At 26.8% G+C, this 21,001-nt stretch overlaps 2 protein-coding genes across 3 annotated transcripts in view; one reads left to right on the plus strand and one right to left on the minus strand.

Annotated features, from left to right (window-relative positions):
* LOC119682908 (ras-like protein family member 10B) overlaps positions 1-21,001 on the plus strand; it is a 68,756-nt gene that overhangs the window by 30,024 nt on the left and 17,731 nt on the right. The window contains 1 exon segment of the mRNA XM_038096451.1: positions 16,351-16,473. Within this exon segment, the coding sequence (XP_037952379.1) occupies positions 16,351-16,473 (123 nt within the window).
* Positions 434-1,451, minus strand: LOC119682907 (SUN domain-containing protein 5-like). 2 transcript variants are annotated; one of them, XM_038096449.1, is made up of 2 exons: positions 1,377-1,451; positions 434-1,320 (listed from the first exon to the last, which is right to left on the minus strand). In XM_038096449.1, exon 2 carries the CDS (start codon positions 1,305-1,307, stop codon positions 486-488), a length of 822 nt encoding a protein of 273 aa, XP_037952377.1. In that variant the 5' UTR covers positions 1,308-1,320; positions 1,377-1,451; the 3' UTR covers positions 434-485. The 2 variants fall into 2 exon arrangements, with proteins under 2 accessions (XP_037952377.1, XP_037952376.1); XM_038096448.1 differs by having other exon boundaries at positions 434-1,307; positions 1,377-1,439.

Consider the following 21,001-nt stretch of genomic DNA (forward strand, 5'->3'; position numbering starts at 1 on the left):
AAAAAAATTATTAACTAAAGAAAATTATTTAATAAAGAGTTGTTAAAGTTTATTTAAATGGGTTAAAAAATAAAAATAAATTTCGCTGATCATGTCAACATGATAAAAACAATTATTTTAATTTTGCTAAATAGCTGATATCACAAACATCCCTGTTAAATCTTACACTAAAAGAAACTTTTAAAATACAATCATATTTTAATAGATTTTAAATATCAAGTAAATAGGAATAAGCTTAATATCATATCCTTAGATAAGTCGATGTTGATTAGAATCGAGTCTTATAATCTAAAACAAGCTCTTATACTATATTACCATGCAATCACTAAAATATATTTTATACATAAAAACATATTTTATAGTATTAAAGTTTCTTCACTTAAAAATATGATTTTTAAAATTTTATTTATAAAAACCAATAAAACCCATTTAATATAAATAAATAATTAAATTGAAGTTAAACTCTACTAAGAAATAGAAAAACGTTATATTGTAGTGCGTCCATAAATTCCTATATGATAAACGCAAGTAAATAGTGGATGACCATGGTTTTGATGAAATTTTATATGAATGTAGGCGTATTTTTCCAATGAGTTAACTTCAAAAGCTTGACGTAAATAAGATTGCGAATTTTCATACTGAAAAAGTCCAAGCGAAACTTCTTTATTCGATAAGTGTACCTTACCCAAAACTTGAAAAACATAAGGCGCACTTGTTGTTTCTCTAGTAGGTGAATATTCTGTTGCGATGTGCTCCAATTCAATACTTTGAATATAAATTGGACGTCCCAACTGCACCATAACTTCTGATTTATTTCCACGAAATCCAAAACAGCTGCCAGGGTTCATATTAGGTATTAGCATATTAATCGGTGGATTTGAGCTGTATTCCATTCCAAACATACGTTTTAATATATTATATCCATCGATGGGCTCTGCTATTACATTGTGAATCCTAGCACCCAAATTTTGATCTGCATAATTAATCCTTTCTTCATTGCATAAGCCAACATCAGTAGTTGAGCCACACTTTTTTTCGAAATCAGATTTTAGTATCTGTAAATCATCAACAATTTTAGATAAACTATTTTTGACCATTAACTCCATGTTTGGAGACTGATTTGATTTATCTGCCGTTAGTTTAGATCTACGAAATACTGTTGCTGAAATTTCATCGATTTCAATTTGAACATTTTGTATCATTCGACTTGTGTCCATAATAATACCAAAAGTAAAGTACATAAGAATAGAAGCCACAAGAGTAGCAAACCAAAAGAAAAGTTTACGGCATACGATGGAAGTTGTCATCTTAAATTGAAAGCTAATCAATTTATGTAAGTATATAATGGAAATAAAAAATACTAATAAAATCTTCACCTTTTTCCTTTCTGGAAAAGTAGCTATAATATGTTCAGTGTTACTAATATTTTATAATAAAACGAAATCTCATTATAATAAAACTAAAAAAATTATTATTTATTTTAAACGTCAAATATTCCATTTTCGAAATAGTCAATAATGTTCATATAGAAAATATTATTATGTTTTTAGAAATAGTTCAAAGTATATCTATTATTGTTCAGATTATAGTATGGGTGAAATGGATAATTGCATCCGCCTACTCAAATCAACATTAATCTCCTTCTATTAATCCTCTTCTGTATCCCCATCTGCATCATACTATATATTGATTTGGAAGTCGATATTTGGTTGTCTACAAAACAAGAACTTAACCAAAGATAAAAAAATATAACGCATGGATTTGGATATTTTTTTGGTTTTTGGCAAGAAACCACAGCGGTTATTGCAAGTACAGTATAAATGCTTTCATATATTGTGTACTTTCAAATGAATGCAATAATTACTTTTTCTTTTACAATTCTTATAAGTGATAATCGTTTGTTTTTTTATTGTTTATGATATCAGGAACTCCAATGAAATAACTCTTAATTTAATAAAGTGGCTAAAAGAAATATATAGTGCATTTTTCTTTAAGCCACTTTTTATTTGAATGATTTGAATAAAAACATTCGAAATTGGTATCATCTTACTTTAAAACTAATTATTCTACCGATTCCTAATATAAAAAGTTTCATAAACTTTCATCCGTATACTCATCCGAAAAGCTGTAGCAATAACTATCTGCAGTTGTTAGTTTAATACTATTAGTATTTACTAATTAATAGAAAATGTCTCTTTCTCCCCTCCTAACACTTAAAAAGGTTTAAAGTAGACATGGACCTTATATTTTAAACTATGGTCTAACTATCGCTTCTTATATCGACAGCAGTATTATATATCCTACACTCAATTAAAATTTTCGTGAAAATTTCGTAAATATTCGTAGAGCTGAGAAGCTGTTGAAGAGAAGTAAAATTGCTTTTTACTCTTACTGGACGTCTTACTGGCCGTACTTGACGCATACGAATTTTAACAGCGTGCCTACAAAAAAACTAATAAGATGTTGCAGCATATTAAGGAGCACCTCATGTGTCCGAAGATGCAAAAAATAGCAGTTCGTTTGACCTTATTCAGAATCTTAAAAAACCATGGACTTGTGAAGAGATATATCAATATATCATATGACTTTGAGAAATCTGACTACAGTTAATGTATAATTTGAGGAGGTAGACACCATTTGATGTAAGGAGAATCATAAACCTTTCTAACTCTACTCTCAACATTAAGTTTCCCGTTTTGCTAATAATTTCAGTATTAAATCGATGTTTTACAAAATTAGTGGCATATTTAATAAATTGAAATTTTTAACAACTATTTATATTTCAAATTAATTTCTAGATTTTTGGCAAAATAACACTATCTTTTTTCATAATTATAAACACTAGAATAGCTTTGCTATAATTCCAAATTATGTGATATTTGCATCGTATACAAAAAATAAAATGACCATATGCACGACAAACCATTTATAAATGATATAATTTATAAGTCTATTACAAAAGAATTAATTTTTTAAATATAAATTCAAAATACATTTGGCTGTTTATACAACATATGTAGGTATAAAGTCACTCTAAATGTTGAACTAAAAACACTCATACGCAGTGGTGTGCATGCATAAAATCATTCATAAGCAGTACTGTGTGAAACCAATGTTATCAATTGAATTTGATTTACGTAAGTTGATTTAAGTATTGATATATGGACTTTATCCATTTATTAAAAGATACTTTTTTGCTTGTCATTTGCTAATTTCCGGTATTGTTCTGCTACATTTAAGCCATAATAAACAATATGAAAACAGACAATTACACAATGTAAAATTTTTATTGTAATGCTTTGAATTGTAACATTTCTGAGGATTTATTATTGCGATATCTAACCTCAAAAATGAAAATTAAATTTTTAAATCCTATTCAAACAGTTATATGTACAACGTTTGACGTTTTTAGTGTGCACTCATATGTATTCTAGGCTTAAGCTTATACATAGTTATAAATTTATTTTACATATTTTTCAGTATATACGTACAAAATTTTTCCGAAAAATATTCTTTATAAGCAAAGTTATGCACAGTAACCGACCGTTGTTGGATTTAAGAATTTTTGTTGTTCAAATTTATAATGCACGCAGAAGAAACACATATTCTACTAGGTACATATATATATTTTTCAGTGAAACAAGTGAACTTAATAGTAAAGAATAAGAGAATATTGACAAAATATATACGATTTTGCTCTAAAAACTTTATTTAAATTATCAACTTATAAAAGAAGAGATATCAGTATAGAATTACTAAATCTATGAATCATATTTTTCAATTTGAAGTAAATGTTTTTACAAATTTTGTAACAGAGAAAGCTAATTATTGGCTGTTCAACTTATGTTTTTTCGACAAATGGACAAATCCTTTTTAAAAATTTAAAAGTTAAAACGTTAAGTTTACATTAAATTCTACCAAAGCACTATGAGAAAATAATATTCTTTACATATTTTATGCATTAGAAAAAATGGCTTCAAAAATTAACAAGAGAAATAGTCTTCATATATTAAATCACCATTTCAATATGTTCAATATTATGAATCAACTGGATCTTTTATATATATGTTATTATTAAATATTAAATAAGACTATAAAATATAAGAATTAATAGCGCAATTAAATAGATTATAATAGTTTACTTGAAGTTTATTATTTTTAAATGCATTAGCGTTTCAATTTTTCTTCTATTCTATATATTATCTGTATGTCATATATTGTAGGAGTTTTTATTATTATATTAGAAGAAAACATGGACCGAAATATTCCTCAATGAAATATATTATTGCGGCAGATATATGATTTAATATTAATACGATTGTATGTCAAATTTATGAAAAAATCAAAGCCAGTCAGCATTTTGTAATTTTTTTATTTAAAATTATCTAATTTTATTGATATTTATTATTACTAATTATTGATGATATTGAAATACAAAATATTAAATTTTTTATCTAATACAAGGCTGTCGAAAGCACGGCTAATTTTTGTGCGGCCCGCTATATGTTTCTAATCTACCACAAATAGGCAAATTTTCCTTTGTTATATTTTAGTAACAATACAATATTTTATTTTTATGATTTCCCACATAAATGAATTAAAATCTTTTAAATAATTTATTATACCTCACAGATTATATACAGAGATTTTAGTACATATTTTTTTATACAATTAGTTCAAAAAACTCGTATCTAATACCGTAAAGTATTATAATAAAAATAAAATATTTTTCGTATGACAACAACTAATATGAATAATGCTGATATTGATAGAATTGTAAAAGATAATTTAATGAAAACTTAATAAAACTAAATTTAACATTATCGTCGCATTTTTATTTTTCTTCGGTAAAATTATGAATGCATTTAATTATTATTGGGACCCTCCAACCTATTCAGTGATTTGTATTAGCTCGTGATCTTATCTGGACTGGGTAGCCCGAGTCTATTATATGTACACACTAATTCTAAGATTGTATAACTGTCTCACTATTTGTTGCAGCGTTGTTTAATCTAAATCAAAGTTATAAAAATAACATCGTAACTAGATAATATTAATACTAAATATAGTATTGAAACACAGATAAAATGACTATGACTTATATAAAACCCACACGAAGGTAACGATAAGGCGGACCTTAATGCCAAAAAGGGGCAGAAGAATCATTCATTGGTCCAACTCCCTTCTTTGGCTTCAATAAAACGAACATAAAACAGGAGACCAAAAAATGGATCCAAAAAGTATCAATGAATACTCGGATGAAATTCTTAATTAATTAAAAATTCTTAAGTTTTGATGCCAAAAGAACAATCACCGCTCTCAACCTAAACAAGAAGAGTCTAAAGTCTCTGGTGCACTAACAGGCCATGCCGCATGTAACAAACATTTACACAAAATAGGTATATGCGATATCAATATTTTTAAATTCTGCTGTGATGAGGAAGAGTCTATGGAACATCTGATCACCAACTCTGATGCACTAGGCCACAGAACAAACAAAATTTTAGGTGCATACCAACTAGAGGATAAAGACCTTCGAAAACTCTCTCCGAAGGAGCTGGTTCGATTTCTCGAAATACTTAATATCTAAATACAAAGGGGTGCATAATAGATCAAACTGGTCGCAGTGCATAAGGGCCTTAGGCTAAACCGAAACTTCCAAACACCATTCCATTCCATATTTAAAAACCATGAAAACGAACAAATATCTTGGCCACATGCAGGTTAAAAAACATCTCAATACTGTGAACAAACTAACTGAAATTCTTTTGAAAGCGTGAAAAAACAAATCTACTAAAAATCTCGACAAACTATTTATTAAATCTAAGTGGAACTCAAAAGAACTGAAGATTTAGTCAACCTTTAGAGTGGTTTCAAATTTTTACACAGTTAGTTTTTCTTTTATATAAATTTTGATTAAAGAAATATGTTATATAGAGAAGAAAATTTTAGACGTTTTATAATAGTTTTAAACATTTTATTTGAAGAAGAAATTAGCTTAAACATTTCACTATTTTGTATTATTTGCACTTTTTAGGTAACATACATAGGTGTTATAAAAACTATTGATGTAAAAACTGTTAAATTAAATAGTCAATTCCAGTATCTTAACTTAAAATGAATTTATATTTTATAAAAATTGAAATTAACAGAATTGTTATAAAAATAAAAAAGAATTATGTTTAATAAATTATCTTTATATTTTTATGTTTTCATTAATGTTATATATAATAAATACTTTTATAAGTTATTCGAAAACTTTTACGCTTGAACATAAACTCGATATGTCACGACGAAAACATTTTTTTATTTTATTAAGAACTCTTTCATCTTTTTTATCGCTCGATATTCAACTAAATATACAATATACAAAAAAACGATCTATTTTACGCATTTTGAAATTAATACTCTCTTGCAAATTATCTTCAAATCAGACTACGTTTACGGCTAAAAGAGATTACACCAGTTTAATTGATGAACGTTGTTATGGGGAGTTTGTTTGCAATTGACGAATTTATCAAAATACTATATTAGGTGATAGTGAATGATAACCAAATGTGAATTAGGTAGCTTGTGGGTGTTTTATTGTAATATTTTTTAAAAATTTATAACAAAACTTAAGCGTTAGAGAGCTTTCGACGCGTTGAGTGTCGCATTTACAAAAGTGCAATCGATTAAATATTTTTCTTACTTTTTGAAAACTTTTTTGGGATTCGAAACTTCTTATAAAATAAAAATCAACCACTACAAACTGAATACTAAATTAGAATTTAAAAAAGTGTAAAAAAGTTACAAAGGTTTTGAAGAAGAGGAAGTCGACAATGAGACCTGCAAAAGTCATAGCTATTATCTTGTACGACGGCATGAACATGTTGATAAGTGACTATCTGGGATGCACAATAAATGAATCATATTATGCAGCATTACTAGACAAATTAAATTAAAAAACACGCATTCGAAAAGGTAAAATTTTTTATTTCAGGAAGATAATATAGCGGTTTATACTTCTATAGTCACCTTAACTAACATTCGGATTTCAACTTAAATTCGTATAACTTGAGTTTAGCTCGTATTAAACAGATTTATACCCTAACTCTAAATTATATCCGAGGAAAATTTGTATTTTGAAGTCCTTCATGTGATTGCAAAATTAATAAAGATTAAAGAGTACGTATGTAACCATAATCAGGTATATTAAGAAAGTATATTAAGAAAGAAATAAAAATGTTTCAAACTACATAAATTTATATTTTTAACATTTATTAGTCTTTTTATAATTTGTGTACTTTGATTACTCGTAATACATTTACATTTTATACATTATAAATTTTTTCATAAAATTGTTTGCAAAACCTTTCTAGCAAATTAATTATAAAATTCCATTATGTTTGACTTTTCAATAACATTAACTTAAGCTCTTTATGACTGATAGTCACTTCTATTCTATGATAACAAAAGGACAATGAAGGCAAAATATTCAGTGGGTGTGTAATTGATTGATTTAAATTGATTTCAAATTGCATTTGAAGCAGTTTTAATTTTTCAATACTGAAAGCTTCAAATTTTATCAAAAAAAAAAACAAAAAAAAGCGCACACAAGTTAGTAGAGTAAATATGTAAACATTTATATATACATATGTGAATATGTTTATATAAATATTTTTTTGTTCAACGATGAACTGTAAAGTCAGTTGTGCACACACAAGTTTAAGCCTAAATATTGGTTTTTGGTCGTATTCGTTACAACCTAAAAGCATCGAAGAGTAAAAATGTATATTTTGAAAATTCTATCCACTTATAGCTGAGTGACAAATTTTATCTGCAAATCTACTCAAAGGATATTTTACAATTGAGTGCATTTTAAAATGATTTTTTCTAATATTAATATCTATCTATTCGGTTATCTGCTGGGAAGACCTCTCAAATGTTTGTGTTCGTATTTTAGGAAACCTAATAAAAAAGTGTATTGGCCAAAAAAAGGCAATGTAAAGAAGAATTAAATCTCAAGTGGCCCAAAAATACGAATTTCATTATTAATTTAATTTATATGTAAATTGAAAAGTAGAAAAGAATTTTAAATGTACAAAAAAATTTTTAAATAAAATCAACAAAGATGATAGGAAAAAAGTTTAACAAAACACGAGTAAATGAATACAATGGAAATCATTTCAAATTAAGTTTACTGAGCAGCTGAGTGCACCCAAATTGTAGAAAGAAATTCTATGAAATTATTAAGTTATTAACTGGGAAAAATAAACAGAAGAAATGAAAATGAGTATAAAAAAAAATATTACTTCGACTGATGTGAACTGAAAGTTTCTAAATATATCATAAATACTTCTTAAATTGAAAGGAACTTTTTTTGAATTTTTTAATTCAACATTTATAGAGTTGAAGTTTTTCAAATTCATTTTTTCATTCATAAGTGAACCTATATTTATGAATTTATTTAATTGACTTCTAAGCATTTCTATAAATATACTTCACGTTTTCCAATATATAAGTTTCAATCTAATCATTATAAGTCTTATAAAAAGATTTAAAAAGTTTTGTTTTAATATATTATCTATTACATCTGTAGCTGTCAATATTTTCAATAATCATAGTAAGCTGCATTACAATTAAAATATATTGATAATATAAAATTTAGAAAATTTAGTTCAGAAAATTATTTCTAAGAATAAGTTTAGAAATTTACAGCAACACAATTGAATAAATATAAAGATTTAAATATAATCTCTGTGTTAATTATTTCGTTTAAACTCAGAAGTATACGCTATATATATCCAATAAAATCACAAAAATGTTAAATTTTTGCTTCACATATATTAGAATTTTTAAATATAAATAATAAAATTCAATATAATATAAAAATAATATTATTGAGTTCCTTATACTTTGTTCAGACAGCCAAATTTCTTTATTTCGTAAAAATGAAATTAAGTTAATTTCGAAAATGTTTATACTGCCCGAAATTTAATGTTAAAACACCGTTTGTATCTGGGAAATTTTAAAAGTTGATTATTATAACTATAAAGGATAGCATTCAGTAGTTTTATTAGCTTTAGTGGACGTCACTATTTTTCACTCTATTTTAAATTAATAACAGTTACAGTTCTTACTCTATATTCAAATTTAAAAATTTATGCTACTTTCATAATATTTTCCCGGTTTTGTTAAAGTCAACTGCGACAAACATTTATTTAATTAAAATGTACCTTTTTCGTCATCTTAACTTATCTTTTGCTTAAGATTTTTACAAAATTATGGTGTGTCTGAACATACTCGTAGTATTAATTTATAAGTAGATATCAATTTTAAGTGTTACTGCGATATTTGTTTTATTGTTTGCGATATATTATTATTTCGTATTGATTAATAATTTTCACATCCGTTCAAAAACCTTACCATAGTGTGTTGACAGAACTGAATTGAATATATAGGGAGCATATGCAAACAGACTGTCATAATATAACTATTTAAACTTCATAATATCTGATTGAAAATTTATCAAACCTTAATTGGGTAAATATGAAAGGTAAATGTAACAAAAGAATATCGCTAAACCATTCTAAACCCTAAGACCGATTTTAATTCAATGTTATCATACTTTTCAAGAAAATTAAGGTAAGTAACGAAATAATATACTCAAAAAAATGACAATAGTCTGTGTTAAGATAATGTTGCACTATTGATACGATTTATAAATGATTTGTAAATGCAATAAATGCAAGCGTTAATCCCTTTATCTATTTTGAACGCATAAAAACTTTATTACTTTGAGCTTCTTAGGTATCGTCGTATATGCTTTTTATAAATTTTTTTTATAAAATAAAAATATATTTTTTAATTTTTAAAACAGTTTATTTCTAAAAATAAAAGCTTGTTAAAGTATTTGACGCTTTGCATGAGAAATTATGAGCCCTTTAGTCACATTCTTTGTAACCAGGAGAAAAGCATTACGCTGAGAACTTAACCTTCTACCTTCTATTCAAAAATATTTATTTTACACTACACTCGAGGAACTGTCTTCTTTTAAGTAAGGGTCTCTTTGAAACGGAAACGATCTAAAATTGTCATAAAACTTTCGTAAATTCTATTTATTTATTCTTTGCTATAGAAAAAAAGATGATATATCAAAGATATATGAATTTAAAACTGCAAGTTAGTTATCTACTTTAAAGTTTTTAATAAAAACATTGTATTGTATGTTTACAGCTTTAACTTGGTTAGATAAATCACCCACTATAGTTACGTTTGTTTTATAAGTATTTTATGACTACAGTTATGACTGTCAAAATATATCCTTTTAACATTATATTCTCTTTATATTAATGATATTTGATTTTGTTTAATTATTCACTAATAAAAAACCAATACATACGAGTATCTTATATGTTTTAAGTTTTATATCTTATCTTTAGGTAATACCTCAAACCTCATTCCAGATAATGAACAGATAAAAATAATGAACAATAAACAGATAAATCTGTGATAAGAAAAAAAAGTAATACATATATTTTAAAAATCGCATTTACTTATTGGTATGTTCTATTACCAAATAAAAATTAATCTTAAGCTTTTAAATTCATTTAACTACTTTGATTGATAAGCAAGGTTTATTTTCAAATTTGATTCTTGTTATAGATTCTATAAAGATAAATACACACAAGACATCCAAAAACTTACATTTTATACCCTGTCAATTGTTACAAAGAACTAATCAATTTAAAAATCGGGCACTTCATTTTAAAACCGTCAAATTTATACCGCAGAAATGTATCTTATTTTATTCTCTATTGACAGTCTAAAGCTAAGATATATAAAATACTTTAAAAAATAAAAATTGAAAAATTATTCAAGCAAAACCTAAGCGATTTACAAAAATTGTTTGGAATACAAAACGCCAACCAATAAAATCCATGCGCGAACAAATTGAAAAGTACATCGAAATCCCTACATATTACATTGGGTACTTTAACTCACTTAAAACGTAATTTAAGCAATATGTGTAAGGCACATTCGTGCACTTGCATATAAAAATGCCTGCACGCACATATATGAATACCCACCAACAGATCCTTGTTCATACATTTGTTTAACGCCCACAAGATACATATTACACAAAAAAATATGTTTCAGTATTTCATCAGACTTATGCGGTGCGTAATATATTAAAGAAAGACTACGAGTTTTTATTTATAATCAAAACTGTTCATTTCATAAAGAGGAGTCGTAACTTGTTATTTGGGCAGATGAATTTCCATACGTGCGTAAAGCATCTCAACTATAGAAACAATATGGAATAAATCGACGCATATCTTTAATTTTGTTAAAGATATAGACTTCATAAAGCATTGCTTTACAACACTGAACTATAGTTTGACTACTTTTAAGCAAGCAAGTTAAAACAAAGTAGTTAAGTTCTTTCAAAACTTCCGACTATATGATACAGTTAAATGAAAATAGTTATGCACAAATAAGATATTTCAAATATCTGGATTCAATAATAAACCAGAGAAATTATATTTTTATGAAAGAACAAGATCTTTCAAAAAATGTTGTAAACCTCTAGATTCGAACATTTTGAATATTTATATATGAAAAGATTTTCGATATTTTTTAATGGAAAATGTTAACTCATATATTGAACCAGTGATGGAAAGCAAAATCATAAACTTCCTCTTTCTTTCAATTCTTTTTTTAAACAACAAGAAACCGCACAGCACTAGATTCCTGAAAGCGTAAAGAAGTTGCTTATTTATACTTGATCTTATACTTGATCTGTCCAGTTATCTTGATGGAAAAAATAGCAAGGCGAACCTTTATTTGGTTTCCTAACAAATTTTCCAAGACTTATAGTAAGTTGCATTCAATACATTTATTTTCCAATTTTCAGAGAAATAAAAGTTACAACTTTCTCTCTGATGATGTAAATTAGTAGCATGACTTTTATGGCTGACTTCTATAACCTGGCTTTAACGGAACAATTAGCACTTCTCTGGACACCATGTATTGACGATGTTGAACTGTCCATTTTCAAATTTTTCAAATAAGTATTGAGCAAACTGCATACCAGCGATTTCTTCAACTTTAATTAATATTCGATGTACCATACCCATCGAATATTATGATGTCAGCATGACATTACTATAATTACTTAATATTCGCAATATAGCTATAATATTCAAGCCTAGTTCATCACTAACAATTTATGAGTCAATTTTGGATCTTCATCAATTGTAAACTTTACTAGAGCAACGTTATATTATTAGTAAAAGATTTTGAGCAACTTTCGCAAGATTCACTTTCCACATTTCACAGGAAAATGTCGGTAAAACCTCTAAAACCACTTCGAGACGATCAAAAGCAAACGCAAAGGAACTCTATCACTTCTTATGAACGGCGCAGAGGAAAAGGAAAGAAAACTATATTAGATATATATAATATATTAATATATATAATATATTAACTATATTATATTAGATTGACTATCACAATCTAAAGTGCATTTAGGGTCTTACAACCTAAATCGTTTCAAGGATTGTGTAGAACTAACAAAGAATAACGTAAGAACTATTACGAGAATACTAACCGGTCACTGTAGATTGAATAATCACCTAACAAAGTTATGGATTCAACTAACTCAGACTGAAGATGATGAGTGCCGCATACCACGTACTAGTGGGATGTTCGGTACTGATGCACAAGCGAAAGAACCACCTAGGAGGGTATTTCATGAAACATCGGGACTTAAGGTTAGAAAAGATAGGCGCTACACTGTCTTTCAATCAGACTTGGAGGAATACTCTAATCCGACTAAGGGGCAAATAGATCTTTTAAATTGTAGTATACTAATTCTCATCCTAAAAATAATAAATTTTTCTACAGGCTTAAGATTACGCTAAAATTCATAGAGAATGGCAAACTAAATCTCTTGCTGTTAAGATGGAGGAATCTGCACTGAATCTTTCTCATCAAGTTTTCGCTTTTTTGTTTCCATTTTAACTATTATATGTAACGTTTTAAATACTACCGTAACTAAACAAATTCCACATACATAAAAAATGATTAAAAATGATTAGATGATTAAATTCTATGCAACAAGTAATATCAAGTATTTTTTCGTAAATTATGTTTAATTGGCACATAAAAATATAAAATAAAATATAAAATTAAAAAATGTATTTTCTATTTATTTTGATTTCTATTTAATTAATTCAGTGAAAAATATTGATATTTTATTTTATATATATATAAATACATATAGTTTACGTTTTTGGAATATAATATATTTTCTTATTTTATAAAAATGTTAAATATGTTAAATCACATTAATTGATATATCCCTAAGAGCAATTGCTAGTAAAATAACTCTCATTTCCTATTTAATAAAACCCCAAATTCCTACTAAGTTTTCCCTGGAGTAAATACTTTTGACATATATTATACTTAGCTGCTTTTATGTTCACCAAAACTGACAGACAGACATATTATTTCAGTAGATTTATAGCGTTCTAAATATAGATTGACATTCTCCTTGGTACGAGTACTTGTATGTTGATGTATGTTTCAACCTATTTTTTTCTGTTCCATATTTTAACTTGAGGAGATTTGCCGAGGATAGGCTCACAAAATTCACATTATTTCAACATTAAAAGCGAGTGTCAGTCTCAAGGCATTTTTTTATGGATTTCATACAAAAACGTTTATGTCTAACACGTTGTATGTATTAATGCGCTTGTGTGCGAATATGTGAATGTGTAGAAGTGTGCACGTAAGAATTCGCTTTCGTCACATCAATTTATGTTGCGTTGCGTACACATATGCCAGATGCTGCAAGTGGGCCTTTCGCACTTAAAGGGGCCGCCACAGCCCAGCATTGAATTTGCCAAAACATCCTGCGTATCCCTAAAATGTGTGGCAATCACTTTTTCGGCTTTTGTTGAATTTCATTTTATTTCGTTACTTGTACACATTTTGATTTTTATTTTATTTTCACGATTTAGAGCAATTTTCATATAATGCATAAATTTTACTGATTTTATTTGTTTATTTATGTGTGATGCTGCCGTAGAGAGAGAGAGATTTTGTGTAGATGTCTGTGTCTGTATCTTTTTCGTAATAATCTTAAAATTGTTTAACTAACTCAATTTTGGTAGCTGTTTTGATAAGACTCTTATTGTAATTGTTATTGTTGGAGTTTTGTGGTCTTAAGTATGAATATATATTTTAATAATTTGAAAATTTAATACAAAAATCAACATCGAAATAAGATTTTTTATAATTCACTTTGAAGAAAATTGCCGTAGAATATTAGTATTAAAGATAACTTCAAACACGCTGCACTTATTTAAAATAATTCAGGTTAAATTTCTCACTATTTATAGCTAATTTAAAATAATAAAAATTTTGTACTTGAAAGCTACAATGACTTTTTCATATTCATTATAATTTTTTCTACACTATAAATTACTAATAAATATGATTTTTGCAATGCAGATGATGTAAACATTAAATTCTTTCATAAGATATTAATTAAATATAGAATATACAAATGACTATACAACTTATATAGCATAAAAATATGAAGATCAACAAAACATTTGGTAATGAAAAAACTGAACTTATGTATGAACAAATATCCTATTTTACAACATGATATATTTCATGAATAAAATATTTATTATCTGCAATCTAATGCTGTTAAATAATACACAGTTGACTTTCTGTTATATATGTAGCATAAAACTGATAGTTTTTGGATTAAATATTTTGAATCCTGAGCCTCTAGTCAAATTCGCCAGAATATTTCAATGGACAAATTAGAAATATTAGCAGAAATATCACCATATTATTTAAGAATCAGTATACAACTAAGTACCATGACTTTATACCAATTAGGTTTAAATAGATTGAAATATATTCAGCGCTTTAAATACCTAAATAGTAAAGAGTGTTAATTATAGACACAAGAAAAAATTGAAATTGATGGCATATTCGGCAAGCCAGCTAAAATAATAATTAGGACTATATACAATGTTAGAGTACAAAAACTATATATATAGAGATCTCTGACATCTCTTTGGGTTTCATTGTTTTGAGGCTAACTAATTATGTCTATTGATAAAACGAGAAATAGCGCTTGATTCAATACTTCAGGCTTTATTCAACAGAATCGAATCTGATAAGAAGTACTGGATTTATTTCGTGATAAATACAGGACTTGAGTAAAAACGATGTTTCATAATATATTTCACAGAATCTGCTAGCGCTAGAGTTCTTCAATTGCATCTTTAAAAAATAGTAGTTGATAGAAACATATCAATTTGAGAAACCAGTTATTGATATAAGTTCAGATTTACTTGAACTTGGAAGCCTCTGACAATTTTTGTTGTTGACCTGATAAGATTTCCGTAGATTGAAAGTATATAAATACGCTATATTTTCGGTACTATTAACTTCTGATTGTATATATACGGCATCACAATGGGCCAATAGGCCTAAGTGGATCCATTAGGGATCACCGGTATAACCTAACCTAACTTCTGATTTACTATTTCTGAAACTATATTAAATATGAAACAAACAATACATCAGATTTAATTGATGATTTAATTTATCATCGAAATATTTAATTAAAGCGAAAATACTAATTACGTATTTTCAATAAGTAAAATACATCTTTTAACTGGAAAAAGTTTAGTTACATATAGATTATGCTGTTGTTATGAGAGTATTTCTATCTACACCACCATTTTCAGCTATTTCAAAGTATTTAGGATTAGTAAAGTACCAGTAGCACAAAGTACACGTACTCAAAGATTTTTCTTAGGAGAAAAAATCATTCGTTTTTTTTCATTCGCATCCAAAATCTGATGTATAATTAAAGTAATATTTGGATTTTATTATATTCAATATTAAAAGTCCAATTATATGTTATGTTTGTACTTCTATGTATATAGTATATACATATTATGTTTGTACTTCTATGTATATACTATATACATAGAAGTACAAACATATGCATATACATATACAGTGTATAGAATCTTGTTATATGGAAGAAATTAATTGAAAATTCGATATGTTACTCATAGTATTAGAAATAGTACTGCATTATAAAGTGAACACAACACTTCCGTATCGATAAAGAAATTAATCAGAAAATAAAATGTTTTTTTTTTAAAAAGACTTTGAGATCACAAGGATATCGAAAATATATTCTTTATAGATAACTCCTCAAAAACGTTGCAATTAATTTTATTTAATCAATTTTAAATTTCATTTTAACATTTTTAGAGCTTTTAAAATCAATTACTCATGTACGCATCCTTTTCCATTTTGCAGCAATTTTTCTATCACGACTTTCCGAAAAGTCATCAAACCACAACTCGTCGCAAAGTGTATAAAAACTGTCTGGTGTGTGACACTTGCATACGGGAGCTGATGGTACTCGACGTTCCGCCCCAGGTGAGTAAAAAATAGTTTTCTAAATGACTAAAAAATGAATGACAAAAAAATAAAAATATATGAAATGTAGGTTTTCACTTGAATAAATTATTATTTTTCACTTAGAATACCTGCATTTATAAAAACGTGTAAACTAAATCAAATGATACAGAATAACCACAAGCAATGAAAAATAAATTTATTAGTAGATAGTTTGATAGTTTGATGTAGCAAAACTGAAGTTATAAAACAACCTATGTATAAAGAATAAAATAATAAATCATAAAAAATTGAAAAACGGTTCAGTGAAATTTTATGAATTTTATCAATATATATATGTAGATTTCATTGCTCTAAATTTGTAGTAGTTAAAATGATTTACAGATGCTTTTTAAACACCAACTTATTTAAAGTGAACTGAGAATTTGACATGTTAAAGAATCTACGATTAACATATGCGTAAAAAATTGTATTTAAAATTATTCAATATCTCAGAATTCAATCTTATTTATACATCATTTATATTTGAAAAACACGTTTCAAAAATCATTACAAGTCGTTAGCCAAAATCCTTTTAACAGCCAAACACAAGTACGTGTCCTTGTACCGCATAAATAATTTATTCCATTAACTTGAAAAATTCAACAGTAGGCAAACGAAAAATTGACACATGTTGCAGAAGGACTAAAATAACTCAGTTAAGATACTAACATGTGTTGCGATTGAATGTTTTCTTTTATGTAGGTGTGTAGAAAAACTTTATTTTTAGCTAATTCTTAAATATTATTGTTATTTTTGTTATTGTTATTTTCACTACAATCTTCATATTCATTAAGATAATATTCTATAAAAAAGTTTTTCGAAAAGTAGTGAACTACAACAACAAAAAATCATTTAATATTATTTTAATTAATTAAATTATTTTGGCTAACTATACATATGTTTCGAGTATTGCCAAATACTCATCATCAGTGGTCTTGGAAATAATTCTTGTATTTAATTATTCGTAAATAATTATTTTTGAGACTGCAAGCACCAGGAATCGAACTCGTACCCTTTCAAATTTGTAGCTCAGAGTCAGTGCTCCTTAACCAACTGACCCAAAGCGGTACTTGACTTTTATGTTCGCACAACTTTCTGGAGTTTTGTTACTTTACTGTGAAAGTTTTTTATTAACAAATTCACTTGCTGTGTTTATATTAGAATGAAATCATAAACCAGCTGTAAAATAATTAAATTAATTAATCATATTTTTATTTTTAATTGTTAAATTTTAATACTATTATCTTTGTAATACTGAAAAAGTCATGCTAATGTTACTCCACGATTTGCACTGGCAAGACCAATATTTTGTGAATATATATTGTGTATATATGTTATTGTCCAATTTTTCAGACGAAAGTGCCTATTATATATAATGGATTAGATAATATTGTGTTGTACAATATGATAATATTGTAAAAAAGAACAAAAAGTGACTAAAAGAAAAAGTAAAACATTAAATTATTAAATGTAAATATCTTATCTTAAGCTAAGATATTAATAATTAAATCTATAGAGCCAAACTCTTAAAGAAAGAAAAGGAAATAAATAAAAAAGCATTCAAATCATAAAAAGTAAAGATCTTAAATGTTTTATAGAAATTTTTACTTCCTTATTAATAAAATTAAATTGTACTTATTATGAAAGAAGTAGGAGTTTTTCCCCCGCATGAAACTTTTTGTCGAATTTGGATATATTATTTAATCAAAAACTTATAATCAACGAGTTTTTTATATTAAACAACGAACTATCTTCATGTTAATTTTTACAACGTATATTCCGCAATGAAATATCTCTTAAAAATATTTGTAATATCAAGCATTTTAATATCATGTTAAAATTCAATAATGAAGTTAAAGAACGACTATAATTGAGTTAGGGGCTAAAACGTGATGTTACAAATTTAAAAAAGTTTTTCTCTTCATTATTTTAAAATTTTATCATTAATTTTATAATTTCTAAAATGGAACTAACCTCAACTAATATTAAATTACTTTCACATGTACATGTACAAGTACAAACAACAACAACAAATGTTTATTATTTTTGAATTTTTACATATTTCGTAAAAACTACTCTACAAAAAAAACTTTGCACGGGCATAAAGTCTCTGGGTTCCATACTCTACTCCCAACTCGGATGAAGATTTTAAACTGCGAAAATTTCAATAAAAATAGCAGAAACAATTGGAAAGAAAATAATATATAAAGATATATGAAAAAATAGTTTTAATTGGTAAGTCAAAATAGTTTGACAAAAAAACGGAAATAGAGGTGCGCAGCTCTATGAACGGATTGAACGGAAAATCATGTTGTCAGATAAATTACGTGGTGCAAGGTGTTAGCTTTCCATTTAGTATCTACAAAAATATATGTGTTAACATACCTATATTAATTTTAGCTGGAGGAAAAAAATTAAATTAAACTCAGTTAGTAAACGTGAAATTAATAATTTCTATTATTTTTCTCAAAATTTAAGGTCAATAAAATTCTAATAGGACAATAATAACACATAAATAGCTAAAATAACTTCACATCATGGGAAAAAGAAGAATATTCAAAGTAAAGTAATAATAAGTTCGAAACTTATCGAAAAATTTTACCGTTCAAAACTTTCAATTAATTTTTAGAACATTTTTATTTCAAATTAATGTATAGAAATTTGAAAAAGCGTATTTCATAGATGAAAGACAACGAGTGCGCTGGTATTTTCAATGTTAAATGCAATCACATACATTGCCTTGTGTACTCGCTCCCAGCGTCCCATACACACCAAGTCAAGCAAAATAATTTATTTGTATAAAATATAGACCATCTTAATATACATTACCCAATATATGTTAGTTTACTCACCGATTCCACGCCACCCATTGAATTATTAAAACAACTATCGAAAATAAGCTTATATTTTAAATATGTGCGTGCATCAGATATTTCACTATGTATTAGTAGAAAAATTAATTTTCTAACAAATTCACTTACGTACGTATAAAATATTTACACTTCGATAATATTAAATTGGATCGTTATTGACTTTTTGAATTATTTTCATTCCTAAATTTTCTTCTCCTCTTCTAATTCTTTTCACTTGACATAGTGTAGTGGCTATTATCATTCACATCAATAATCGCGCTTCACTTATCATTGTTCCGAGCAGAATTTGCAATCGATCCATTTGTCTAGTACGGGCTCTTCTCGCTTTTCACTTGTGTTCATTTTCTTCTGTACAATTAGTTATTCCAAGGTTCTCTTTGTCTGACTTCATGATTGAATTAAGTTCGGTTTTAACATATAGTTCCTCACATTCCGAAATTAAAGCTCTTTGAGCTGTCTTTGAAATTCTTAACACACTGCTATACCTATATCCAGAATGTAGAAGCTTTAGTAATCTATTTGTAGCATTTTTAAATAATTTACTCAAGTTACTGTACTTAAAAACTATTTTTGTACTATTTTATAAAATGTTAATAAAATTTCTTGAAATTTTAATGATTTTAAATAAGTTTTTCTATTTGTCTGACTACATGACAAAATAAGCAATATATATTCCAGAAGTTGTTTTTATAAGTCCGGTTATAAAGATATTAGTTCTTCAAGCAAACTATAAAATTTTTAATACTCGACGATATACCCACATTTTAAAGACAAACCTTTTATATGAAAGATTTTTAAATACACCCTTTCTACACTTGAAAATTATTTGAGTACTCTTTTATGAAATTATTTGAAATTTTATAAGATTACAACCATTTTTAATTAGTTTTTTTATGCACTTTATGCACTTCGCTCGATATCATTGTAAGATTTAATAATAAGCACAGAATTACTTCTTACAGAACTAAGAAGTAAACATTTACGAACACTTTATATCTATATTTACAAATATACTTACCATATATAGTATAAAACAATTATACTCCATTTACTCCGATAGTACTACCCAGACACTAAGTCATTTGTCACATTCTTGTTTACAAGTTTAACAAATTCCTTTTGACTTTAATTTTACTTTAATAACATTACTTAAACTCACTCCTTAAATTTAGGTATTTGAATTCTTGCCTTCCAGATACTTAAGTTCACATATTTGTTACACTTGTATCTATATATTTTCCGTTTTCCACTTTTATTTGTCATAAAAGAAAACTTGCTTTTGCTGCACTTTACCTACACATACATTACCTTACCTTGGTTTTAACATAGCTTGGAGCAAGGCTGCAATACCTTCTACCCAACAATATTAGCCAAGTTAGTTACCGTGCTATGCAAATGCTACCCAAACACAACTTGTTCTACACAGCATAAACTGTAAGATTGCATGTTCCTTGCCATATCATGTTTTATACTTTGTTTTTGATGTCGATTTTTCCCTTGCTGGTTTTTAATATTATATTACTTTCTTGGTAAGGTAAATACACTCGCCTTTATAGCCTCCGGTTATTATGGTGCTTAGCAGTGAAATCTGGCACATAAAAATATAGCATATTTTTTCTCAATTTCAATTATAC

This window comes from Teleopsis dalmanni, chromosome 2 (assembly GCF_002237135.1).
Source record: "Teleopsis dalmanni isolate 2A chromosome 2, ASM223713v2, whole genome shotgun sequence".
NCBI lineage: Eukaryota > Metazoa > Arthropoda > Insecta > Diptera > Diopsidae > Teleopsis > Teleopsis dalmanni.

What these genes read in the sequence shown, in the direction of transcription:
- LOC119682907 (XM_038096449.1), bottom strand. Translation starts at nt 1,307, where the DNA reads ATGACAACTTCCATCGTATGCCGTAAACTTTTCTTTTGGTTTGCTACT.